This window comes from Triticum urartu, chromosome 6A (genome assembly GCF_056163025.1).
Source record: "Triticum urartu cultivar PI428250 chromosome 6A, HENAU_Tu73, whole genome shotgun sequence".
NCBI lineage: Eukaryota > Viridiplantae > Streptophyta > Magnoliopsida > Poales > Poaceae > Triticum > Triticum urartu.
The window spans coordinates 156,722,611-156,750,273 of record NC_141878.1 but is presented as its reverse complement, the minus strand read 5'-3'; the positions used below and the strand labels follow the sequence as shown (position 1 = coordinate 156,750,273).

The 27,663-nt window shown below is 43.8% G+C and overlaps 2 protein-coding genes across 11 annotated transcripts; both read left to right on the top strand.

The window, feature by feature from the left end:
* The first annotated feature begins 8,368 nt into the window (after positions 1 to 8,368).
* Positions 8,369 to 9,147, top strand: LOC147964562 (uncharacterized). Its single transcript, XM_087530034.1, has 2 exons — positions 8,369 to 8,419; positions 8,548 to 9,147. The coding sequence occupies exons 1-2, from the start codon at positions 8,369 to 8,371 to the stop codon at positions 9,145 to 9,147; spliced, it is 651 nt and encodes a 216-aa protein (XP_087386160.1).
* Positions 9,148 to 12,518: 3,371 nt separating this feature from the next.
* LOC125517501 (uncharacterized) lies at positions 12,519 to 16,662 on the top strand. 10 transcript variants are annotated; one of them, XM_087527208.1, is made up of 6 exons: positions 12,519 to 13,276; positions 13,510 to 13,549; positions 13,628 to 14,969; positions 15,063 to 15,211; positions 15,924 to 15,948; positions 16,050 to 16,662. In XM_087527208.1, the coding sequence occupies exons 1-3, from the start codon at positions 12,697 to 12,699 to the stop codon at positions 13,752 to 13,754; spliced, it is 747 nt and encodes a 248-aa protein (XP_087383334.1). In that variant the 5' UTR covers positions 12,519 to 12,696; the 3' UTR covers positions 13,755 to 14,969; positions 15,063 to 15,211; positions 15,924 to 15,948; positions 16,050 to 16,662. The 10 variants fall into 10 exon arrangements, 9 of the variants coding, with proteins under 9 accessions (XP_087383334.1, XP_048538668.1, XP_048538662.1 ...); XM_048682711.2 differs by having other exon boundaries at positions 13,628 to 13,823; positions 14,822 to 14,969; positions 15,063 to 16,662; XM_048682705.2 differs by having other exon boundaries at positions 13,628 to 13,823; positions 14,520 to 14,969; positions 15,063 to 16,662.
* Positions 16,663 to 27,663: the final 11,001 nt, after the last annotated feature.

The window sequence follows — 27,663 nt, the reverse complement described above, 5'->3', positions numbered from 1 at the left end:
TGCCCGTAAAGAGGGGAGAGAAGGTGTGTGCGCGTGAGAGGAGTCGACTTCGAGAGAACGTGTTTGTTCGAGAGACACCGAGGAAGACTACTATATATCGATGGTGCATGTAGGCGGGAATTAAACTAAGGGATGGTCTTATTGGTTTCGGGGATATAGGGGAAGAGTGAGAGGCGGGGGGGGGGGTAGCTAGAAGGAGATTGTTAAGTGTGAGTGTGTGTTTTACCCATCCAGGCGGAAGTTATGTGCACAAAAGAGGAGAACGATTCGATGTGGCGTTAGGATTGAGGACAATTAAGTACGTATGGAGACATAGAGACCTCGAACGTGCATGTGTGAGAGGTATAAATGTATACGTGGGATGTGTGTGTGTGCGCGCGCTCATGATCGAGATAAAAGAAAGAAGACATAAGTCATAAGATCAACGACATGGGAGAGACGGATCAGTATGACAATATGCATGCATGTGAGAATGCATGGAAGAAGTCCCGACAATTGAGCATGTGTTTTTTTCTTTAAGAGATAGTGGCGTGGGCTGGAGCATGCATCTATGGCGAGCAGAGGGAGTGAGGCGCAATGATTGTGCAAAAGAGACCAACCTATAAATGCATATGTATGGAGAGACATATATAGTGTGGGTGATAGGAAGCAAGACTCCGTGCGAGAAAGAAATGTTGACGGAGAAACTACAGATAGATACAGAGATGGAGATGCTAGCTAGAGGGACATCCGCTAGTTTGGGTGTTGGAGATGACCGTTGGGTGGTTCAAAGGGTGAAGTTATATATGAGTGTGAGAGGGCACTTGACTGCATGTAGAGAGAAACATATGTAGTGTGCATGATAGGAATCAAGAGTGAGGGCAAGAAATAAGGTTGATGGAGAAACAGATAAATAGAAAGATAAAGATGCTAGCTAGTGTGCGTTAGAGATAGGAGTCGAGTGTATCAGAAGGCTGGGTTATGTGTGTGGGTGTGAGAGAGATGGAGAGAGGGTGCGTGTGAGTCACATACAAACAGATATCAGAGAGAAATGAGATCCAGAGAGACCGAGTTTTGTGTCTACAAGAGACAAAGATATTTCACAACGAGAGTGATAGCTAGAGAGACATACGAGGGAACACAAGATATCTCTAGGCAGAGAGGGTGTGTGTGAGCGGCATACAAGAGAACAATGGAGAAATATGAGACCCTGGGAGACAAAGTTTGTGTTTGTGTGTGGGAAAGAGATATTGATGAGGAAGAGTCGTAGGTTCTCATATCTAAGGAGCGAAAGACATCTCTGTATGAGGGGTGTGCGAGTGGCACACATGGGAATAGTAGAGAGAAATGAGACCCCGGGAGACAAAGTTTTGTGTTTGTGTGAGAGAAAGAGATTCCACATGGAGAATCATAGTTAGAGACACATAGCAGGGAACGAGATATACTTAGAGAGAGATAGAGTGATGAAGGTCGAGGGAGAGAGTACCGTCAGTGTGTTACGAAGATAAAAGATCATTGTCTACATACAGGAAGCACGAGAGATACCTGAGAGACGATGAACATGTATAGGTCCAGAGAGATAGTCCTATATAAGCATGGGTGATAGCTATATGAGACGAATATCTGGATTAAAGGGGATTCAAATATTTAAACTGGAGATCACGACATCGATAATATCATAACGCAAATTGGTGTATCAAACATGCATATTCATTTGAATTTGGGCACACGTGTAATGTTATATAGTTTATCAATATTGGTGATCCATAGATTCTTCAATTACAAACAATGCATGGTTTATATGCAATTAATGTCTAAACGGGATTACACTATATGTTGCATGTGTGAAACACATTATACATGTTTGAGAAGTAAAAAAAACCGCATGAAACACACATTAATTGGAGACAGTTAGCGAGGAATGCATACATTGGATTTCAACATAAAGTGGTTTCAAATATTTGAAAATCCAAATTGATGGATACAACCTTATGAATCTGAGATCATGCCATTTGTAAACCATATTTATGTATAAATGGTGTTGTCCTTTTGAAAGTATATATTAAAAAAATGATGTATATAGAATGTAATTCCAATGGAAAATGGATCTCGCCCGAAAAAAAATAGAATACAAATGGGATTCGAATTGAGTTGGCACGGTAAATGCGCACTCTGCAAAATTTGAATGAAGCGGGGAAAGTCGCAGTAACCGCCCGGAACAAAAATCTGCGAGATGGAAATCACTGCTGCCTATCCCTGCCACGCAAAGCCTATATGCTGGATTTCTATAGGTTTCCATAGGGGTAGGTTTGTAATTTCACCCAAACGTGACGTAACCACCTCTCACCCCGATTCATACACGGTGGGTGCCAAAACACAGTGTGTCCTTGTCCGAAATCGACTCCCTCCCCGATTCATATTCATACACGGTGGGCACCAAAAACAAACTCTCGTCGGCAAATATTCGGTGTATGCGAGATTACCGTCCTTCCCCCGACCGACTAGTATTGCTGTGATGTAGTAGAAATTTGAAACGGGGGCTAAGTTTGTAAATTTCCTCGCATTTGAGACAAGCGCGCCCTGAATACATGGTTCCCCCCATCCTCTCTACCTCCCTTTTCCCCATTCGTACTCCGTGGGCGCCAAAACACCCTCTCCACCCCACCCTCCTCCGTCTGCCGCCGTCCGCCACCCCATCCACCGCCGTCCTCCTCCACCATGCCGGAGCTGATACCCCGACGCCACCGTCCATTACAAGAGATCGACCTCTCTCATCCACGGCTTCGGACCGGGATCCTTGCATCCTGTCCACTCGCTTCATCCCCGCCGTCGTCCACCTTGCCGGCACCGCTCCTACGACCATCTCGTCCACCGCGCCCCGCCGCTACCGTCTACCCTCCTAGATCTGCTTCCACGTTGCCGACAGCCATCGCTACCACAGCACCGTCAAATTCTCAGCAGATGCCTACACGGCGCCGCACTAGAGGCGGTACTCTTTTGTATCTGCTCAACTTATTTATCGTAGCAAGAAAATAGATCGCCACTGCTTTACTCTGATTTCTTGTCTTGGTTGCGAAGTTTCCTTTGTCCGGTTTGCACCTTCAGATCCGCCATGGCACGCTCAAAACCATACTCGCAATGCTTATGGTTTTCCCCTTTTACATTCCACACTAGTTAAATCACAGTAGACTAAATTTCAAAATTGGGTCAGTCGATTTTTCAGAGCTTGCCGGAGTTCGCCAGTGCGATCGAAGGGGCTCGGGTGGTTGTGGGGCCTCGCCGAGCGAAGAAAACTCGACGCGGGTAGGGGTTGGGGTGGGGGTGGCGGAGGAACACAGGCGATGGGGGCCGGTGGTCCGGCCGGCGGCCCGTGCAGTGTTCTGTATGGGAAGAATCAGAGACGAGGAAGAAGAAGGGTTAGGAGACGTAGGATCTTCATCCAACCGCCTGAAATGATCGAGAGACAGCTAGGAGTTGCATTCTTAATGCGCTCTGGTTCATCATGTGTGGGCACTGCGCAACCAACATTTTATTATCCAAAATCTGCTTGCTCTTCTTTACCATGTTCCTCTTCCTTTCTTCTTTAATATGTACACTCTCCATTCCTAAATACAAGTCTTTGTATAGATTCCACCATGGACTACATATGGAGCAAAATGAGTGAATCTACACTCTAAAATGTACCTGGATACATCTGTATGTGATCCATAGTGGAAATCTCTACCAAGACTTATATTTTGGAACAGAGGGAGTATGATAGTAGTACATTATGTTCCTTGTACTGAAGATGAGTAGGGACATTTGCAGTGTAGAGGTCTATACGGTCGGTTGTGATGGACACTTTGAGCCTCTTTGATTCGTAGGATCTTGTAAACATAGGAATAGGATTTGTAGTAGCCTGCTCACTTGAATCCTATAAGAATAGCAAGGAAATGCGAGGAGCTGCGTCGCCTTTGAGAGTTACATTGATATTAACAGTACCGCACCTTCACTTGAAGAGAGCTGGTATCCGAAGCCTTTCTAGCCGTACCGGCAATACTAGCACATATATTCCAGCAAGTTCCATTTTGCTGATTTTACTCTGATGCTTAAGGTTTTCCCGTTATATCTACACTATGATCCGTGTAGCTACTTTGTGTCGCACTAGCAGCAGTCCACTCTTAAAGCTAAACACTGCAATGACTTACAAAATTGGCACCAAGGCATTGAGTGCCATTCTGGATGTAATGAAACTCATACGCTCCCCACCTGTTGATTCTTGTTCAGAATATCATCCTAATGACTATTCTAACCTCGAGGAGTCAAAGGCAGATGGCATGTCCTGTTCACCCATCAAGGTGCTTGTTCTAATTTGGCAATGTTTTATTGATTGCGGGTATCTTGCATATGTTGTCTAGCATTTCTTCTACTTTGTTGCACCGCCATCTTCTTAGTTTACTCATCATATATGTCGAGATGCCATGCCCATCCATTATTAATACATATTCCATCTGTCATCATACCATGTTTTTCCACTCAAATGCTGGTCTTGTGCATCAAACATCAAAAAGGAAGAGGGTGATTGCCGAACTTGAAGGAGCACCAGCAAAGTCCTTGAAAAATGTGGTGGTGCCGGAGAAATCAGACAGCACCCCACTTATATTGGCTGTACAACCAGTGACACAAAACGTAGGACCGACTGCAGCAGACTATACCCATACTTCACTGGCCACACCACTAGCCCCACCACACATGACCTGCACTCCAGCAAAAGGTATACCAATTTCATTTGCCATAGCACCAGCTGTACCACAGAAAAATCCCACTCCAGCAAAAAGTACAGCAAGTCCACCGGCCGAAGACCTATCCCAACTGCAGAGACGGCCAATTCCTGCAGATTGGAACCCCATTCCATTTATTCCCAGTTTAAAAGACAATGCTTTCAATGTTGTTAGGGACTACGTGCATATATTTCCATCATGGGAGGATTATTGTGAAGACAAACACCATTTTCACATCTTCCTGTCCAACTTATGTGTAAGTGCTATTATTCATGGCTATTATTTTCCTGTTTTTTGCTGATTGAACACATCAATGATTTACATTACATTGTTGTAACTAGGCAAGGGTCAATCTAGATAGTCATGACGAGCAAAGCTTGCTTGTGCTTTTCAAGGAAGCATTGCAGCAGTATCGGTGTTACCTGAGGAAATCACAGTTTGATGGCCGTCTATAAATGAATTTCCGGTGAAGTCTCCTGTGCTAAATTTAGAAGACATTGAATGGAAAAACCTTGTTATGCACTGGTCTCGTTCCCAGGATGAGGTATTGTCTATGAAATCACATGACAATTTGAACTTCTACTTTTCCGCATGTGCCTTAGGGATCTTTTTTGCAGGAATCTGCTCGAAGAAGAATTCCAGTTTGACAAGAACGACAGGATATCACAAATATGTTTTCCTCTTCTTTGCTCTTGTTAGTACCTCTTGTCCTGTATCACTGTACTTGCATACATACCTGGTTCATTATGTGATAGCAGTATGCATGATAGCTTTCTTATCAATTGTTTGCTCCAAATTATCTGATCTGTATGAATGGTTACATTAGTGTAGAATATATCCAATGCCAATGTTTTTTAGCTCTGCATTGTTCTTGTAAGTACATGCTGTCCTTTATCAGTGTACTTATAATGACAGGTAGTTGTTCATGTACCATCACTCTGCAGCTTATTTTCATTTGCCCTCTAGTTTCTACACATCAAATCTATATTTACTCTTACCATAAGGTTGGTACTAGAGAAGTTTAGCTATGCATTGCTCTTGGCTATACCTTTTGCCTGTATCGCTGCACTTACATTTATAGCTACTTGGTTATGTAGCATCACTCTTCATCTTATCTTAAATATTCTCCATTTTTCGTATATTATCACATCTATATTTACTCTTAACAAAATATAGAATAAAGGCAATGCTTTTAAAGAATATTCTGTGGTAAACTTCTTGAATTGCCCCCCCCCCCATCAGCATGGACAAGGCCTTTATAGAGCTTGTCTTCACCAATAATGTAAGTTTGTCCATCTCAAGCCTTCAAACTTTGTTGTATATATTTGGTTAGGCATGACTGCAACAGCTGTTTATTTTTGGTGTTTGCATCAAATTGCTTGTTTAAAGTTTATTATATGTAGTTCATAAACAAAAGTTCGTCCTTTCTCAATTTAAGTTTTTAGTTGTACAACCAAGTTCCTTCTTCATACCATGTAAATTAAACTATACAGAGCAAGTGATCTTCTTTTGCACTGCATGTATGCTTTTGTTCTTCATCTGTAATCCAGTGTGTGGTGAACCTACCTACTACAGCACAATGTCATATTCTGCAATGTCTTAACTATGAAAAATGTCATATCATTCTACTATTATTTAAACCGTCTCTTTATTTGCCAATCTAAAATGGTATAAATTGACAGCACACTAACCATTGATACTTATGAGTTCTTGATCTGTAATCCAGTGGTGTCGTGAAGCTGCCAACTCCTTCACAATGTCATTTCCTGCCATGTCTTGACCTGAACAATACCATATTGTGTTAATGCAAATTTAAATTGTGTCACTTTATTCGTCAGTAAGAAATGTGATGAATTGTCAGCACTGATACTTTTATGTGCAAAACCTGTCATCTGTCTACTTGTTTATCTTTCAGAGTGAGGAAGATATAAGTGTTGAACAAGCGCAGTCTCATCATCTTGCTCAGCTGCTTGCGCTGCAGCTCCCTAGCAGGGCTAACCTTTCTTGAACTCTATTGAAGTGCTGTCGGTTTTGTATATTATTTTGTCAGCGTGCTTATTTGCACTGGTGGCGATCTTTGATGCCGAGTGTATGTAATCTGCTGTCTGCTTGTGCTTTGTTATCATAGTGGCGAACTTTCATGCCCAGTGGATGTAATATGCCGTAATTTCTTTATTGTATAGTATAGGTTTTTTCTTATTCACGATGCTGCAGTTATTTTACTATATATATATATATCATGTCTTCGCAGTAAACCGGCCAAACCATAAAATTACGGTACATAATCGGGCCGTCATGCAATCATGATGTAGGTTGGGCTTGAAACATGCCTATCAGCTCACGTGCTGGCAGCAGCCCGAAATGAACCCCGGCCCATGATTGTGCGAATCAAATCACGGGCTTTTAACAGGCCAAAAAATTGTCTCGGTCCTTGTTTGGCCCAATCAAATATCGGCTGCGAGCAGGCCGGATGCAAACCGGGCCGTAGTTAGGCCCAACTATATGACGGTCTTTTAACAGGCTGAAATTAATATAGGGCCGAAATGTTAAATGGGCCCTTAACAGGCCAAAACTAATATTAGGCCGAATTACTAAGTGGGCCTTTAGCAAGTGGGCCCAAAAGCATAGTGTCCAGTTGACGGGCCGAATCTGATATGGGCCATAATTAGGCCCAAAACCTCTTAAAGGGCCGGACCTGATCTGGGTCGTAATTTGGCCCAGAACGTGGTAGGCTTTTAACGGGTCGGATCTCATATGGGCCACTATTAGGCCCGGAGCGTGGCAGGCCATTAATAGACCGTATCAAATATGGGCCGGCATTTGGCCGAAAACATGGCAGCCAGTTAACGGGTCGGCCTACTAAGGTCCTCAAAATCTTGTGGGCCTACAGCTGGGCCGGCCCATTAATGTCGGTGAAATCTCGTGGGCCTTTAGCTGGGCCGGCCCATTATGATCCACAAGAATTTTGTGGGCCTTTACCTGGGCCGGCCTATTATGGCACACAAAAATCTTGTGGGCCTTTACCTGGGCCGGCCCATTATGGCCCGCGAAATCTTGTGGGCCTTTAGCTGGGCCAGCCCATTATGCTTCGCAAAATCTCGTGGGCCTTTAGCTGGGCCGGCCCATTATGGTCCGCAAAATCTTGTGGGCCTTTAGTTGGGCCGGCCCATTTAAACTTGTTGGGCCATGCCACGTGTCCACGTATGATAGGCGCCTTCTGTCCAGTGAGTGGATGACATCTGTCCCGACGATGAGCCAACACATGTTTCCTCTAGCCAGTGATGATTTTACACGTGGAAAATCCCCATTGGTCGGGGCTATTAACGGGTTATCGGATCCAAAACCCGACCCGATAGCTTAACGGCGTTCCGTTACGGTGGATGCCACGTGTCGGTCACCCTTGATGAAAGAACCTCTGTGACGCGCGATTTATCGTCATGGAAGTGGACACTTCCGTGATGATAATTTTGGTAATGTCATGGAACACTTCTATGACAGCACAGGTATGACTATCTTGATTCTGTCATAAATTTGTCATGGATGTACATGCATGACAAAAAAGCGACCTACTATGACAAACATGTATCATCAGGGCCGAAGTGTATTTTTTTGTAGTGCAGGTTCACCAAATGTATCGAAGCAAGGCCAATCGAGAAGCTAGACGGCCCGACGGCCGTTCGGTTCATCAACGACATCACGGTGCACTACGGCATGCCGAACAGCATCATCACAGACAACGACACCAACTTCGCCATGGGCGCGCTCATGAAGTACTGCTCCGTCTTCGGCATCTATTGCACATCCGCAGTCCAATGGCCAGGTCGAGCGGGCCAACGACCTCATCCTATCCGGCATCAAGCCGCGGCTCGTCGATCCACTCATCCGTTCCCTCGGCAGCTGGCTCGACGAGTTGCCGGCCGTCCTTTGGAGTCTCCGCACCACGCCAAACCGGTCAACTGGGTTCACCCCATTCTTCCTCATCTACGGAGCAGAAGCCGTCATCCCGACCGACATCGAGTTCGACTCGCTGCGCGTCATGATGTACACGGAAGCCGAAGCCAAGGAAGCTCGCAAAGACGGCGTCGACCTGCTCGAAGAAGCACGTCTCCTAGCGCTCAGTCGCTCGGCCATCTACCAGCAAGGCCTGAGGCACTACCACAGCAAGAAAATCAAGTCCCTCGCCTTCCGGGAGGGAGACCTCATCCTCCGGCTCGTCCAGCAGCAGACCGGCCTACACAAGTTGTCCTCCCCATGGGAGGGCCCCTTCGTCGTCAGCAAGGCCCTGTGCGATTGCAACGCGTACTACATCATTGACGCCCGTAAGTCAAACAAGCACAAGAGGGAGACCACCGGCGAAGAAACAACCCGGCCATGGAATGTAGAGCTCCTCCGCCCGTTTTATAGTTAGCCGTATGCACGTATGTATCGCTGCCTTTTGTAATCATCTGAAAACTATGGGACCCCCGAACAACGCTCGGGGGCTGCCCTTTTCGCGACCAAGCTGTTGTGTCCCCTACATTTTGTGCATTACTTTCCTTGTAAGCCAACCCGGCCACCGGGTCGACTCGCTCGACCCAGGGGCTGGCCGGCTTGGCCACCCACCGCTTCCCTTAGCGGCTCCTGACGCGTCAGATCACCGTGGCCTCTCACTTCTCCCTAAGCCGCAGAACCGTCTTCGGTTGTTGGCTGGCAAGCACATGAGACCATAGCACCAGCGCGCCTCGAGCACTAAGTCAAGAACCGCCAGGTCGTCCAACCCGGTCCCACCACATTAAAGTTGTCGCACGATCGGCTGCTCGCTGATAACCCACAAGTATAGGGGATCAATTGTAGCCTCTTTCGATAAGTAAGAGTGTCGAACCCAATGAGGAGCTAAAGGTAGAACAAATATTCCCTCAAGTTCTATCGACCACTGATACAACTCTACGCACACTTGACGTTCGCTTTACCGGAAACAAGTATGAAACTAGAAGTACATTGTAGGTGTTGCTGGATAGGTTTGCAAGATAATAAAGATTACGTAAATAAAAAGTAGGGGCTGTTTACGTAAAGACACAACTAAATTAGTTTTAGTATAGAGCTTGTTGTCAATAGAAAGTTATTTGTCCCTAGTCAATTGATAACTAGACTGGCAATCATTATTGAAATTTTATGTGAGGGAGAGGCATAAGCTAACATACTTTCTCTACTTAGATCATATGCAATTATGATTGGAACTCTAGCAAGCATCCGCAACTACTAAAGATCATTAAGGTAAAACCCAACCGTAGCATTAAAGCATCAAGTCCTCTTTATTCCATACGCAACAACCCCCTTACTCGGGTTTGTGTTTCAGTTACTCGCGCCACCCACTATAAGCGAATCATAAACATATTGCAACACCCTACAATGGGAATCCATCATGCTTGCGCGACACAGAGAGCACCATAGGACATCACCAATAATAAAACATGCAACTCAAACCAATCATGATCATCAAATAACCCATAGGACAAAACAGATCTACTCAAACATCATAGGATAGACATACATCACTGGGAAATAATATATAGGGTTGAGCACCATGTTTAAGTAGAGATTACAGTGGGTAAGAGAGAGGTTACACTGCTGCATATAGGGGGGAAGAGTTGGTGATGATGGCAGTGAAGTTGTTGGTGAAGATTGCGGTGATGACGATGGCCCCCAGTGGCACTCCGGGGCCACCGGAAGCAAGGGGGAGAGAGCCCCCCACCTTCTTCTTCTTCCTTGACCTCCTCCCTAGATGGGAGAAGGGTTTCCCCTTTGGTCCATGGCCTCCATAGCGTGGGAGGGGCGAGAGCCCCTCCGGGATTGGATCTGTCTATCTGTCTCTCTCTGTTTCCGCGTTCTCAGATTCTACCCTTTCACCGTTTCTTATATTCCCGGAGATCTGTAACTCCGATTGGGCTGAAATTTTAACACCGTCTCTATCCAGATATTAGCTTTCTTGCGGCGAAAGAAGGGCATCAACCGCCTTATGGGGTGGCCACGAGGGTCAGGGGCGCGCCCCCTGCCTCGTGGCCCCCTCGGGCATCGTCTCGCGTGGATTTTTCTTCCCAAAAATCATATATATTCCAAAAAAATCTCCGTCAGTTTTTATCCCGTTTGGACTCCGTTTGATATGGATATTCTGCAAAACAAAAAATATGCAACAAACAGGAACTGGCACTGGGCACTAGATCAATATATTAGTCCCAAAAATAGTATAAAAAGTTGCCAAAAGTATATATGAAAGTTGTAGAATATTGGCATGGAACAATCAAAAATTATAGATAAGATGGAGATGTATCAGCATCCACAAGCATAATTCCCGCTCGTCTTCGAGTAGGTAAATGATAAAAATGATAATTTTTGGTGTGGAATGCTACCTAGCATAATCTTGATCATATGTCTAATCATGGAATGAATATTAAGACACGAGTGATTCAAATCAATAGTCTATCATTTGACATAAAAACAATAATACTTCAAGCCTACTAATAAAGCAATCATGTCTTTTCAAAATAATAAGGCCAAAGAAAGTTATCCCTAAAAAATCATATAGTCTGGCTATGCTCCATCTTCACCACACAAAATATTCACATCATGCACAACCCCGATGACAAGCCAAGCAATTGTTTCATACTTTTGATGTTCTCAAAACTTTTCAACTTTCACGCAATACATGAGCGTGAGCCATGGACATAGCACTATTGGTGGAATAGAATGGTGGTTGCGGAGAAGACAAAAGGAGAAGATAGTCTCACTTCAACTAGGCGTATCAACGAGCTATGGAGATGCCCATCAATAGATATCAATGTGAGTGAGTAGGGATTGCCATGCAACGGATGAACTAGAGCTATAAGTGTATGAAAGCTCAAACTGAAACTAAGTGGGTGTGCATCCAACTTGCTTGCTCATGAAGACCTCGGGCATTTGAGGAAGCCCATCATCGGAATATACAAGTCAAGTTCTATAATGAAAATTCCCACTAATATATGAAAGTGATAATTCAAGAGACTCTCTATATGAAGAACATGGTACTACTTTGGAGCACAAGTGTGGTAAAAAGATAGTAACATTGCCCCTTCTCTCTTTTTCTTTCATTTTTTCCTTTTGTTTTCTTTTTGTAGGCTTCTTTAGCCTCTCTCTTTTTTTGGGCTTCTTTGGCCATTTTTATTTTAATAACCTCACATGGGACAATGTTCTAATAATGATGATCATCACACTTTTATTTACTTACAACTCAATATCTAGAACAAAGATATGACTCTATATGAATGCCTCCGGCGGTGTACCGGGATGTGCAATGATCTAGCGTAGCAATGACATCAAAAAGCGGACAAGCCATGTAAACATCATGCTAGCTATCTTACGATCATGCAAAGCAATATGACAATGAATGCTCAAGTCATATATATGATGATGATGGAAGTTGCATGGCAATATATCTCGGAATGGGTATGGAAATGCCATGATAGGTATGGTGGCTGTTTTGAGGAAGGTATATGGTGGGTTTATGGTACCGGCGAAAGTTGCGCGGTATTAGAAAGGCTAGCAATCGTGGAAGGGCGAGAGTGCGTACAATCCATGGACTCAACATCTACTACCACTATAAAAGCAAGAGAGGGGCAGATCCAAACAATTATATCCGTCCATCTACAATATCTGATGGCCTATAGTCCTTCCGTGTTTAACACAACAAGCCACGCATCAAGTCACTGATCCCCGAATCATAACCCTGCCCACCCGTTCGAACAAAACCCCCGCTGTGCACGCACGCATGCCCGGCACCACGATTCCCACGCCCCGCACCTCCTCCTCCCAATGACCAGAGCACGGCCGGGCATCCGCCGCCGCCCGCCCATCCTCGCCCTCCCCGCCTCCGCTCCACGGTCGAGCCTCCATCCTCCGCTGCCACCGTGGGGGACTTGCGCACGCGGGGCAGCTGCCGGCGAACATGGCCGCACCCAAGACCGTGGCGCGCGCTGCCCAACGTGGAACACCGGTCTCTTCCCTGCCGTCGGTGGCCTCTCTGCTGCCACGTCCGTCCTTGTCCGGCCATATCTCCTACGGAACAGGCTGCTCCATCCGTCGGTACCTAGCCACCATGGTGTCTCTTTCCCTCTCAATCCATTCTTCTCTTTGTTTTTCAACTGGAGAAAAATGCATCGCACTCTGCAGTCCCTCCTCCGACAGAGAGCCGCACCCGGCCGCCCCCGTTCCTCCGGCAGAGCCCCCGCCCGGACGCCCTCGCTCCTCCGGCAGAGGCAACGCCGCGCCCAGCCGCCCCCGCTCCCCCAGCAACGTGCCTCACAACGGCTCCTACGCGCTCCTCCGCAGTGCACCAGCGCACCTACGCGCTCCTCCTCAACCAGAGCCCAAAGCTCCTCCACAACGCACCAGCGCTCCTCCGCCGCCGGACGCCGGCTTCTGCACCCAGGCACCGCCCGCGCACATCCGGTCCACACCTTTCAGCTCACGCTGCCGCCGACCCTCCATACCTGCCCGTCGAGCTCTCGGCAACTCGAGTTCTTCCGGTAAATCATGATCGTTGTGATCAAGTTTTTATCTTCAGTTATATGCTTGTACTGAATTATTCACTTCCCCCTCTGGTTTTAGAGGAGTGTTCTTCGTTCAATGACCTGCCTGATAATGGGAATGTAGCCCCATGTGAAAATCTGCGAAAACAACTGAAGAATTACATCCCGAATGTCAGATGATAAAATAATCGAACATGAGTTTTGCTGAAATATTGGTGCATGTTTCTCAGGAGGATCTCGTAATGCCATAATCCATAGTTTTTCAGTAAGGTGAGTGGTTTCTGGAAGTACATGCGTCGCATGTCCATGTACTCCTACCATTCACATTATCAAGTGCATTGATGACAGCATCAAGGCCCTCACCGCCTGCCCGCCTCATCTCGACGGATTTAGAGGCATGCGGGAGCTGCCACAGCCGTCACCGAGAATGTGGGCGCATGCGGGGCGGCCGCCGGCGAACAAAGGTCGTGCGTGAGTCCGAATTAATTTATCCAAGATTTTTGAATTTAAACACTCAGAGCTCTCCGCCACCAGCATACTCCCGGTCAGTGCTCTCCTGCCCAAGTCTTATTACTGAATTTCAAAAGGCTTGCACAATTTCTATATCAATGAACACAAACAAGCAGTGAATGGATTTCCCCCCTATCATCTTTTCCTGAGTACAATTTCTATATCAATGAAAGGACAACCATTTTCTTTCTATTTTTGGTTCTTGTGGCACATGTTGTCCATATTCTATGAATATTTGATATAATGTACTCCTATGCATCACTCCAGATAATTTAGCACTTCAGATTTTGTTGGTTCATTTGCAAACACATTTCTGGGGACACACGATCCGTTTGGTCACATGCATGCTTCTCATATTAGTACAAATGAAAATGTTTAAGGAAATCTGGAGGTGAGCATCATAACATATTTCTTGATGATTCCGATGTTTGACAATTTGTATGAAGAAATTGGGGTGATACATGCACATTGTTGGAATTCTGTTGCTATGCTATGAACCTGTCAGTTTATCCACGAATTGTAATGTTCATGCTGCCACAGAATCTTGGATAAATTAATTTGTTTGCTGGTCCAGTTATGATTTTCAGTGCAGAAATAAATTAGAAATGGTTAGTCTGAGGATAAATTAATTTTGGACTTCAGGTTCTTGTCTTACTGAAATACATTTGAGATTTTTAGTCAATTTTGGGATAGGAAGTGATTTTCTTTAGTCATGCAAAATTTGGTGCAGAGTCCGAATGAAATGCTGCCAGGAATCAAGTGTTAGTTGGTGAAACAACATCTTCAAAGTCTAGGGTAAAGTGGGAGAGATGCTACACTTACGCGCACATTTCTACGGAATTAAGTTACAGACTGATGTGTTGAATCTTGATTGGAAATCTCGAGAGGGTGTGACCCAGGCCCTGAAAATCAGGGGGAGTGGTTAGTGCAGGGAGGAGTCTGTAAGTGGGCTCCCGTAGGTCTTGCCTGGAAGTAGGATTTTCGGGTGGCCACTAACCTGTCTCCCTAACAATTTACTCTTTTCCTCTGTAGAATCTGGTGGATGGCAACAAATTCAGGCTATGGACAGATGATTTCAAAGATTACGAAACTATTTCTTTTATGGAATGAGATTACCCACATAATAATTCAGAAGAGTAGTACTTTATCTTACTACCTTGAGAAGTTCATCACATGGTTGGTAGGTTGGCATTGACTCTTTTTCTCTGAATATCCTTTCTTCCTTGATTCGTAAGCCTTAGAGTATCAAACTTTGAGTATTGTCCAATAACAGCAGATGAGACTGAACACCCTGATGTGTTGTTGGAGGAGGTGGTGATCCGGTCATGTTATGCCCATTAGGAAATATAAGGAGCTGAACTGGTCTTTTTGGTGCGTGGCTGGTCGTGGTGTTTCTAGGAATGCCTCTATGGCAATACACAGGTGAATCATTTCAGCGGTATTTCTTCTATGAAGTGTGTGGTTCACTCCAGCTATTGCAAATGTTCGACACCTAAAAGTAGGTTTGCTTTCTTCTATACATGTATGTAGTGTGCATGATTTGTAGTAAAATGCAATGAAAGTTTGTGATAACTCAAGAAACACCAACAGGTAGTACATGGAATTTGTCTGGTGTGAGAACAAGTCATAAATTTAATACCATTTCTGTAGGAACGAAAACACCACCATTTCTATTTTTCTGTTTTTTACAGCAAATAATGTTACATTTTTGGATAATCCAATGTAGGGAAATCTGATTGTTACTTTGGCTCCTTTATACTTTTGCTTAGATTTTTAGTAGTTTAGAAAGCAAGTCTCACATTTTTCACACAGGTTTTCACTCCTACTTGGGTATGTTCTGCTTATGGGTAATGGAGGGATTCACAAACTTGATGAAATTTCTACCATTGTTTGCTTGATTAGTACTCCCTCTGTAAAGAAATATAAGAGTGTTTAGATTTTTAGTGATCCAAACACTCTTATATTTCTTTACGGAGGGAGTATATTCTTAGTACAGAACAGAAGAATGCTATTTTCTGTTCACCTACAATAAAAATTCTTTCTTTTACCTACATTATCATTTCTTATTATTCTCTCTTTAGCACGAATATGCAAAGATACAAGATAAACTCATGATCTACTGTACTAACTGCAGATCATCCTTTTCAATCAACAGGCTGGTACGAGATGTTAAAATGGGTTCCTATTTGTCTACCATCATTCTTCTATTTCAAAAGTGTTAATTCCATCGATTTCTTGCTTATATGTATACTGACTGCAGATTGGCTGAAATTCAGTTTGCAAAACCCATGATCCAATCCATGCTTTGTGTTATGCTACTGCTGGCCTTGTCCTTCCAAATAGATAAATGCATGATGGACCTGAGGTAGCTCCTACCGATGCTTACATGTTGTCAACATTAGATGATGATTTGGTTAGTGACTATTTAAAAAAAATATTCTCAATCTAACACGTACACTATATTTACATGTTAGTTTTGTTTTTGAATTGGCTCATGGGTGTATTTCATATATGTGTTGACCCCGTGAAGTTGCAAGTTTCTTTTTCTTACATAAGGGGATATTGAGCGCTCTCACTGAAGCCTTTGCAAAATTTTCTTCTTTGGTACTAAGCAAAGATTAAAACTATGCCAGTCATGGTGTTCTTTTAGTTGGGTTCATACGGCTTTAAAAGATTATTTATTTAAAGGTATGTAAATTTTGGATCTATAGTGATTTTTTTCTATTGAAGAAGACATGGAAATTCATAGTTTATCAGTTTACATTCTTTGTAATTTATCAATTTAAGTGAAATAAGTGATGTAATTATAAACATATGGGAATTTATTGTGCTTTCGACATATTCGTTTTGATTATTATTAGTTGAAACCTTCACTTTGAAATGTTGCCTAGAGCTTCAACATTCTCTCAGGAGAGACACGTGGCCCTGTTAAATTTTCAATCTGAAAGAACTGTAGTATGCTGTCAAAGCTTATTTTATCAAACCAAGTGTTAGAGATATATTTGATAGTTAGAGATTGTCCGGATTAGATAGGAATTGTTTCCATCGCATCTCTTGCAGGCGTTTTTCCTTTAAGTCTTGTACTCAATATGTACTCGGCCTCGAGGATCAATAATATCATCCACTGCATTACGCCAATCATCTCCCTTCTATTCCTCTTACACTAAGGGTATTTAATTCGTGTGAATCATCTCTTTGCAAGATGAATGATTTAGCTTCCTCTCTACCTTTATGTTTCACTCAAAATCAAAGCTGTGAAAAGGCTCGAGCAAAATGCACTGTAATTGTCACTTTTAACAAATCAAAAGAGCTCAGTGCATACAAATTCAGGAGATCCGCCAAGGCCCCAGTTCAGACGCTTGCACTAGCTCTGAAGAGCTAGGAAATTCAATGTAGCTATAACGTGTTGAGATATTGACCCATGAATGTTACTCCCTCCGTTCCTAAATATAAGTTTAAAAAAAATTCAAATGGACTACCACATACGGATGTATATAGACATATTTTAGAGTGTAAATTCACTCATTTTACTCCGTATGTAGTCACTTATTGAAATATCTGAAAAGACCTATATTTAGGAACGAAGGGAGTATGAAACAAGCATGTAGGGTGCAGCGGATCCTTCTGCGAGTGAGTGGACACCATCATGTGGGTTGAGCCGCGGCCGTCGCATCGGGGCAGCGGCGCTCTTCGCTCGCATCAGCTTCGGCAACCGACTCGCCCAACTCCTCCGGGGCATCTTTCCGTGACGTTAGAAGGTAGGCTGGCTGCCGACACACCTCCATGCGGCACTGGCGCTCCCTTCGACTGCTTCGACTCCCTTCGGCGGTGGCAGGGCAACTTCTACAATGTGGGAACGGACCGACTCCCTTCGGCGGTGGCAGGGCAACTTCTACAATGTGGGAACGGACGGGCAAATAATTTACTTATAATTATTGAGAGGGATTATCTACAAAACATGCTTAAGTGGATGGCTAGGATTCCCACATGTGATCTACCACCATCCGTTGTCGATCCAATGCTCTACATAGAAGTTTTCATATTTCACTGATCATGGATTTTCACTAGATACGTCACCCAAGAAAGAAAATGTATAGGTATATGATTGATGATTATAATGTTTCCTTCCACTTGAATGAGGTAGCTATGCTGTTTTGATGTAAAAAAGGTTGCTATGTTGTTTCACAAACAATTTGAAATTTAGAATTTTTAATATCTTTGACTAAGTATATATATATATATATATATATATATATATATATATATATATATATATTAGGACGTGTATTGCACGTACAAGCTTACTAGTTAGTCATAAAGAACTCACATACTTATTGCAAAAATCTATTAGTCATTGAAACAAAGTACTATGCGCATGATCCTAGGGGGATAGATTGGTAGGAAAAGACCATCGCTCGTCCCCGACCGCCACTCATAAGGAAGACAATCAATAAATACCTAATGCTCTAACTTCGTTACATAACGGTTCACCATACGTGCATGCTACGGGAATCACAAACCTCAACACAAGTATTTCTACTAATCCACAACTACCCACTAGTATGACTCTAATATCACCATCTTTATATCGCAAAACTATTGCAAGGAATCAAACATACCATATTCAGCGATCTACAAGTTTTATGTAAGATTTTATGACTAACCATGTGAATGACCAATTCCTGTCATCTCTCTAAATAGATATAAGTGAAGTAAGAGAGTTTAATTCTTTATAAAAAAATATATGCCCACGCTCTAACAAATATAAGTGAAGCAAAAGGGCATTCTACAAATGGCGGTTGTCTAAGTGAAGAGAAACAGGCAATCCAAACTTCAAATGATATAAGTGAAGCACATGAAGCATTCTATAAAGCCATACTCAAAATATATAAGTGAAGTGCAATGAGAATTCTATAAATCAACCAAGGACTATCTCATACCAGCATGGTGCATAAAAGAAAAATGAAAAATAAATGCAAAAAGACGCTCCAAGATTGCACATATCGCATGAACGAAGCGAATCCGAAAACATACAGATACTTGTTGAAGAAAGAGGGGATGCCTTCCGGGGCATCCCCAAGCTTAGATGCTTGAGCCTCCTTGAATATTTACTTGGGGTGCCTCGGGCATCCCCAAGATTGAGCTCTTGCCTCTCTTCCTTCTTCTCACATCGAGACCTTCTCGATCATCGAACACTTCATCCACACAAAACTTCAACAGAAAACTCGGTAAGATCCGTTAGTATAATAAAGAAAATCACTACTCTAAGTACTGTTGCAAACCAATTCATATTTTATTTTTTCATTGTGTCTACTGTAATATAACTTTTCCATGGCTTAATCCACTGATAAAAATCGTTAGTTTCATCAAAACAAGCAAACTATGCATCAAAAACAGAATATGTCTAAAACAGAACAGTCTGTAACAATCTTAACATTCACCATACTTATGATACTTGAAAAATTCTACCAAAATTAGGAAAAATAAAAAATTTGTATAGGAAGACAGTGCAAAAAGAATCAGAACAGTTTGGCATTCCAGCTAAAAACATAAAATCGCGCACTACAGCAAAAGTTTCCCTCCTGCACCGTACAGACCATCAAGCAAATGTAAACATCCTAAAGGCAAACCTTGGCACATTATTTTTATAATACAATGGAATTGTAAAAGGGGATAATTATTTTTGTTGAAAGGTTTCTGTACTCAAGATTCACAAAGATGCCGTCAGCATGAACAAAGTTCAAGGAGCTCTCCCACTTCAACAATGCTTGTCTTTCTCACTTTCACATTCCTTTTTGAAAAAGTTTTGGGTTCCGCTCTTTATTTTTGCTGTTTTTAAACTATATGAAAGCACTCGACAGAAATAAATGAATCTCTAAAACTTCCAGGTTGTTCCCTGGCAGCGCTTTCTTTAAAGCCATTAAGCTAGGCATATAGTGTTCAAGTAGTGAATCCACCCGGATCCCAAGGTATATCAAAGCCAATTTTAATTAGCAATGATTTGTAATTTAGTAGTGAGCACAAAGTAACATATATCATGCAACAACAAAGTCTAAGTCTCTTCCTATGCATCGGCGTGTCATAAAAGAACAATTCATGCACACAAAGTAAAGGCCAATGCATAATATAAATAGTTTCTTACAATTTTATCATGTGGGAAGCATAGAGAGGTGGAGATATAGTTTCTATCTCATAATAATTGCAAGTAGGAGCAGCAAGCACATGCATATTATATTCATCAAAATCATCATGTGTAACGGTAAAAGGCAACCCATCAATATAATCCTTAATAAGGGCAAACTTCTCCGATATAGTGTAGTTGGGAGAATTCAAAAAGATAATAGGACTATCATGCATGGGTGCAATAGCAACAATTTCATGTTTAACATAAGGAACTATAGCAAGACTATAGCAAGTTTATCTCCATAAGCATAATTCATATTGGCATCTTGGCCACAAGCATAGCAAACATCCTCAAAAAGGGATATTTCAAGAGAATCAACGGGATCATAATAGTCATCATAGCAATCATCCTAAGCATGAAGGGAAATTAAACAATGTATGAGTTGAAGAGTTACTCTCATTAGAAGGTGGGCACGGGTGCTCAATCCGTTCTTCCTCCTTTTGTTCTTCGCTCTCCTCCTCATCTTTTTCACCCAATGAGCTCACAGTTTCATCAATTTCTTCTTCCATCTATTCCTACAAAATATTAGTCTCTTCTTGCACAGTGGAGACTTTCTTAATAAGCGCATTAATATAGGAATTATATTCATAATTATCATAGAAATATTTTAGGATAGCTAAATTTTCAGGCCTATAAACATCGTCATCAAAAGCTTCATACTTTTCAAACAAAGATTCAATTTCATAAGCACCCTTAAAAGCAACAAATTCTTCTATTTGTTCCACATCATAGTAATCATATATACCATTAGCATAAGAAACTAATGTTTCATTATCATTAAATTCACATGAAAAGGGAAGGTGTGGAGCCTTCATCCTAGAGCAACAAGTATAATCATATCTCAAGCATAGTTGCCTAGCATACCAATACAATATATAAATTTGATCCCATAATAGTTTCCCTTTTTGTGTCAAGAGATAATCCCTAAAGTATTCACATTGATCCAACGTTACTCCTATTACCAGATTGAATGAGGTTTTCTCAGGATTATCAAAGTGGTACATAATATTTTTCACATATTGAGCATCGAGGGTTTTAGGAGGTTCCCCATCTCCATGAGTAGTAGTACACCTAATTTTTTTGGTATTTCGCGTTCCATATCCATAACTAAAGATAGAGAACAACTAAGAACAGCAAATAAAAATTACTTAGTGATAAAGCAAACAAGCATAAACGAGAATATTCACCCCACGCTATTGCTCCCCGGCAACGGCGCCAGAAAAATGTCTTAATAACCCACAAGTATAGGGGATCAACTGTAGCCTCTTTCGATAAGTAAGAGTGTCGAACCCAACGAGGAGCTAAAGGTAGAACAAATATTCCCTCAAGTTCTATCGACCACTGATACAACTCTACGCACACTTGATGTTCGCTTTACCGGAAACAAGTATGAAACTAGAAGTACTTTGTAGGTGTTGTTGGATAGGTTTGCAAGATAATAAAGATTAAGTAAATAAAAAGTAGGGGCTGTTTAGGTAAAGACACAACTAAATTAGTTTTAGTAGAGAGCTTGTTGTCAAGAGAAAGTTATTTGTCCCTAGGTAATCGATAACTAGAACGGTAATCATTATTGCAATTGTATATGAGGGAGAGGCATAAGCTAACATACTTTCTCTACTTGGATCATATGCACTTATTGTTGGAACTCTAGCAAGCATCTGCAACTACTAAAGATCATTAAGGTAAAACCCAACCATAGCATTAAAGCATCAAGTCCTGTTTATCCCATACGCAACAACCCCCTTACTCGGGTTTGTGTTTCAGTCACTCACGCAACCAACTATAAGCGAATCATAAACATATTGCAACACCCTACAGTGGGAATCCCTCACGCTTGCGTGACACGGAGAGCACCATAGGACAGCACCAATAATAAAACATGCAACTCAAACCAATCATGATCATCAAATAACCCATAGGACAAAACAGATCTACTCAAACATCATCGGATAGCCATACATCATTATGAAATAATATATAGCATTGAGCACCATGTTTAAGTAGAGATTACATCGGGTAAGAGAGAGAGAGGTTACACCGCTTCATAGAGGGGGGAAGAGTTGGTGATGATGGCGGTGAAGTTGTTGGTGAAGATTGCGGTGATGATGATGGCCCCCAGTGGCACTCCGGCGCCACCGGAAGCGAGGGGGAGAGAGCCCCCCTCCTTCTCCTTCTTCCTTGACCTCCTCCCTAGATGGGAGAAGGGTTTCCCCTCTGGTACATGGCCTCCATGGCGTGGGAGGGGCGAGAGCCCCTCCGAGATTGGATCTGTCTCTCTGTCTCTCTCTGTTTCTGCGTTCTCAGATTCCTGGAGATCTGTAACTATGATTGGGCTGAAATTTTAACACGATCTCTATCCGGATATTATCTTTCTTGCGGCGAAAGAAGGGCATCAACCACCTTACGAGGTGGCCACTCTGGTCAGGGGCGCACCTGCCCCTCCTGGGGCGCGCCCCCCTGCCTCATGGCCCCCTCGGGCATCGTCTCGCGTGGATTTTTCTTCCCAAAAATCATATATATTCCAAAAAAATCTCCGTCAGTTTTTATCCCGTTTGGACTCCGTTTGATATGGATATTCTGCGAAACAAAAAACATGCAACAAACAGGAACTGGCACTGGGCACTGGATCAATATGTTAGTCCCAAAAATAGTATAAAAAGTTGCCAAAAGTATATGAAAGTTGTGGAATATTGGCATGGAACAATCAAAAATTATACATACGACGGAGACGTATCACTCGCCAACCCGGCTGAGGGAGTCCCGGACTAAGGGGTCCTCGGGCGTCCGGCCTGTTATCCATGGGCCGAACTGATGGGCTGTGAAGACATGAAGGCCGAAGACTGCACCGTGTACGGATTGGACTCTACTTGGCGTGGAAGGCAAGATTGGCGACCGAAGATTCCTTCTTATGTATCCGACTCCATGTAAACCCTAGATCCCCTCGGTGTCCATATAAACTGAAGGGGATAGTTCGGAAAGGACACCACATATACTCATTACCATATCCACATAGGCTAGACTTCTAGGGTTTAGCCATTATGTTCTCGTGGTAGATCAACTCTTGTAATACTCATATTCATCAAGATCAATCAAGCAGGAAGTAGGGTATTAGCTCCATAGAGAGGGCCCGAACCTGGGTAAACATCATGCCCCCCATCTCATGTTACCATCGATCCTAGATGCACAGTTCGGGACCCCCTACTCGAGATCCGCCGGTTTTGACACCGACATTGGTTCTTTCATTGAGAGTTCCACTATGCCGTCGACAAAAGGTTCGATGGCCCCTTCAATCGTTAGTAATGACGCTGTCCAAGGAGGAACCTTCCTCCCTGGACAGATCTTCATATTCGAAGGCTTCGTACTGCGGGCCAACTCGCTTGGCCATCTGGAGCAGATCGACAGCTACGCCCCTGGCCATCAGGTCGGATTCGGAAGCTTGAACTACGTCGTGGATATCTATGGAGACTTGATCTTCGAGGGATTTGAGACCACAGCGATCGCTCCCCCTCATCCCGATGAACGTGACTTAAATCAGTCATCGGATCACACCCAGGAGATGGTTCCTGCGGCTGCAACGACCTTAGAGCCGAAGCAAATCGAGCCATCCGAGGCCGCAGAGTCCGCGACGTTGGAGCCGCACATGGCCTTGACGCCCTACAATATTCACTTTAACGGAACTTCAGACTCGTCTTCGGCTACAAGTTCCAAACTGTGTACGCCCGCGGACGCCGAGCTAGATCGGTTACCGATCTTCTAGTTCAGCGCCGCCGACGTTTTCCAGCACTTGCCTTTGGGGGACATGCTAAAATCTTTAAGGAATTTGTCCTTGGAGAAGGACTCATAGCCGAACTATGTCCGGTTCGAGCTAGAGACGGATGATGAGGAATGCTGCTTCCCACCCGCCACCCACTTCATAGCCACCGTCGATGACTTAACCGACGTGCTGGACTGTGGCTCCGAAGACATCAACGGTATGGAAAATGATGCTGACAAGGAGCAAGGCCAAGACCCGCTATTCACTAGACATTGGATGGCTACCTCTTCGTATGACGTGTACATGGTTGATAGACCTAAAGGATCTGGCGATGACAAAGAAGAGCCAGATGCGAATAAAACCTCCGAGACACAGTCCAAGCGTCGGCGGCCCAAATGCCGCCCCAAGCCCCGCCGCTCAAAGGACGGCAAAACTGGCATCGGAGAAAATAGTACTCCAGGCGATGCCGAAAACAATGAAGACCCTGTCGGGGCTGCATCCGAACAGGAACACGGCAGCAGGCAAGACAACCCTAACAAACAAGCCATAGAAGACGACTCGAAGGATGATAGTTACCGTCCACCCTTCGAGGAGGAGACAAGCCTTGGAAACAAAGACTTCATCATGCCTGAGGATCCTCTCGAGCAGGAATGCTTCAAGCTTCAGCTCATAGCCATTTCAAGGAGCCTAAAAAAGAAACAATAATAGCTTCAAGCTGAACAAGGCCTTATCGTCGACAGATGGACTGATGTCCTAACAGCCTAAGAATATGGCCTCAACCGCCCAGCCAAGAGCTACCTGAAACGCAGACTGCTACCTCAATTCAATGAGGAGGCATCGGAGCACATATCTCCCTCACGTAATGCGGACCAACCACCACGTGGTCGGGATAGGGCGGCTGAACGGCCACCCCGCGGTCGGGATAAAGCGGCAACTCAGGCTGAATAGCAGAACGCCCCACCACCTCGCCAAAATAGGGACGGAAGAGTCCGGAGTCATATGTACGACCTCCGACAGACCCTGGATAGTAGAGCAGGACACACAAGATTGATCTACGTATCACAAGGACTTGCCTCGAGACACGGCGATGGCTACCTATTCGGACATGACAAACCTAACCACGCTCAGGCCGAATGCCGCAGACATGCTCCATCAGAGCTCTGCCACGATGCGGCCCCATATAGAGGCGCTGCACACCTGCTCTGCTTCACAGATGAAGTACTGGATCATGAATTCCCCAAGGGGTTCAAGCCCATCAATATCGAATCATACGACGACACAATCGATCCTGCAGTATGGATTGAGGATTTCATTCTCCACATCCACATGGCCCTGAGAGATGACCTCCACGCCATCAAATACCTCCCATTAAAGCTCAAAGGACCAGCTCGGCATTGATTAAATAGCATGTCTGAGAACTCCATCGGCAGCTGGGAGGACTTGGAAGACGCTTTCCTCGACAACTTCCAAGGAACTTATGTCCAGCCACCAGATGCCGATGACCTAAGCCACATAGTTCAACAACCTGGAGAATCAGCCAGAAAATTGTGGACTAGGTTCCTAACCAAAAAGAACCAGATCGTTGACTGTCTGGATGAAGAGGCCCTAGCAGCCTTCAAACACAGCGTCCGTGACGAATGGCTAGCAAGCCGCCTCGAACAAGAAAAACCGAAGTCAATGGCAGCCCTTACGGCACTCATGACCCGATTTTGCGCAGGCGAGGACAGCTGGCTGGCTCATAGAAAAAACACAGCCACCGAGGCAGGCCCCACCGAGGCCAAGAACAGCACCGGCAAGCTCCAGCGCAATAGACACAAACGCCGAAGCAATGGCGACAACACCGAGGACACTATAGTCAACGCAGATTCAGTGGCTCCAAGTCTGGCCAGCGGAAGAAACCCTACAAAAGAAACAACGAAGGACCTTCCAGCCTGGACCGCATACTCGACCATCCATGCCAAATTCACGGCACCCTGGATAAGCAAGCCAATCATACTGATAACCCACAAGTATAGGGGATCGCAACAGTTTTCGATAAGTAAGAGTGTCGAACCCAATGAGGAGCTAAAGGCAGAACAAATATTCCCTCAAGTTCAATCGACCACCGATACAACTCTACGCACCCTTGATGTTCGCTTTACCTAGAACAAGTATGAAACTAGAAGTACTTTGTAGGTGTTGTTGGATAGGTTTGCAAGATAATAAAGAGCTTGTAAATAAAAAGTAGGGGCTGTTTAAATAAAGACACAACTAAGTTAGTTTTAGTAAAGAGCTTTTTGTTACGAGAAAGTTATTTGTCCCTAGGCAATCGATAACTAGACCGGTAATCATTATTGCAATTTTATTTGAGGGAGAGGCATAAGCTAACATACTTTCTCTACTTGGATCATATGCACTTATGATTGGAACTCTAGCAAGCATCCGCAACTACTAAAGATCATTAAGGTAAAACCCAACCATAGCATTAAAGTATCAAGTCCTCTTCATCCGATACACAAACAACCTACTTACCCGGGTCTGTGCTTCTGTCACTCACGCCACCCACCATAAGCAAATCATGAACATATTGCAAACCCTACAGCAGGAATCCCTCACGCTTGCGCGACACAGAGAGCACCATAGGACAGCACCAATAATAAAACATGCAACTCAAACCAATCACGATCATCAATTAACCCATAGGACAAAACGGATCTACTCAAACATCATAGGATATCCATACATCATTGGGAAATAATATGTAGCGTTGAGCACCATGTTTAAGTAGAGATTATGGCGGGTAAGAGAGAGGTTACACCGCTGCATAGAGGGGGGAATAGTTGGTGATGATGGTGGTGAAGTTGTTGGTGAAGATTGCGGTGATGATGATGGCCCCGGCGGCGTTCCGGCGCCACCGGAAGCGAGGGGGAGAGAGCCCCCCTCCTCCTTCTTCTTCTTCCTTGACCTTCTCCCTAGATGGGAGAAGGGTTTCCCCTCTGGTCCATGTCCTCCATGGCATGGGAGGGGTGAGAGCCCCTCCGAGATTGGATCTGTCTCTCTGTCTCTCTCTGTTTCTGCATTCTCAGATTCTGCCCTTTCATCATTTCTCAATTCCCGGAGATCCGTAACTCCGATTGGGCTGAAATTTTAACAAGATCTCTATCCGGATATTAGCTTTCTTGCGGCGAAAGAAGGGCATCAACCGCCTTACGGGGTGGCCACGAGGGCCCAGGGCACGTCTACCCCTGGGGCACGCCCCCTTCCTCATGGCCCCCTCGGGCATCGTCTCGCGTGGATTTTTCTTCCCAGAAATCACATATATTCCAAAAATATCTTCGTCAGTTTTTATCCCGTTTGGACTCCGTTTGATATGGATTTTCTGTGAAACAAAAAACATGCAACAAACAGGAACTAGCACTGGGCACTGGATCAATATGTTAGTCCCAAAAAATAGTATAAAAAGTTGCCAAAAGTATATGAAAGTTGTATAATATTGGCATGGGACAATAAAAAATTATAGATACGATGGAGACATATCAGCATCCCCAAGCTTAATTCCTGCTCGTCCTCGAGTAGGTAAATGATCAAAAAAACAATTTTTGATGTGGAATGCTACCTAGCATAATCTTGATCACATATCTAATCATGGCATGAATATTAAGATACGAGTGATTCAAGGCAATAGTCTATCATTTGACATAAAAACAATAATACTTCAACCCTACTAATAAAGCAATCATGTCTTTTCAAAATAACATGGTCAAAGAAAGTTATCCCTACAAAATCATATAGTCTGGCTATGCCCCATCTTCACCACACAAAATATTCACATCATGCACAACCCCGATGACAAGCCAAGCAATTGTTTCATACTTTTGACGTTCTCAAAACTTTTCAACTTTCACGCAATACATGAGTGTGAGCCATGGACATAGCACTATAGGTGGAATAGAATGG

Excerpts from the sequence above, each read along its gene's own strand:
- LOC125517501 (XM_048682711.2), top strand. The coding sequence starts at position 12,697 with ATGGCCGCACCCAAGACCGTGGCGCGCGCTGCCCAACGTGGAACACCG. Across the intron at positions 13,277-13,509 it reads CGGCAACTCGAGTTCTTCCG|GAGGATCTCGTAATGCCATA; the intron begins GTAAATCATGAT and ends CATGTTTCTCAG. Across the intron at positions 13,550-13,627 it reads ATCCATAGTTTTTCAGTAAG|CATCAAGGCCCTCACCGCCT; the intron begins GTGAGTGGTTTC and ends CATTGATGACAG.
- LOC147964562 (XM_087530034.1), top strand. The coding sequence starts at position 8,369 with ATGTATCGAAGCAAGGCCAATCGAGAAGCTAGACGGCCCGACGGCCGT. Across the intron at positions 8,420-8,547 it reads GACGGCCCGACGGCCGTTCG|TCCAATGGCCAGGTCGAGCG; the intron begins GTTCATCAACGA and ends GCACATCCGCAG.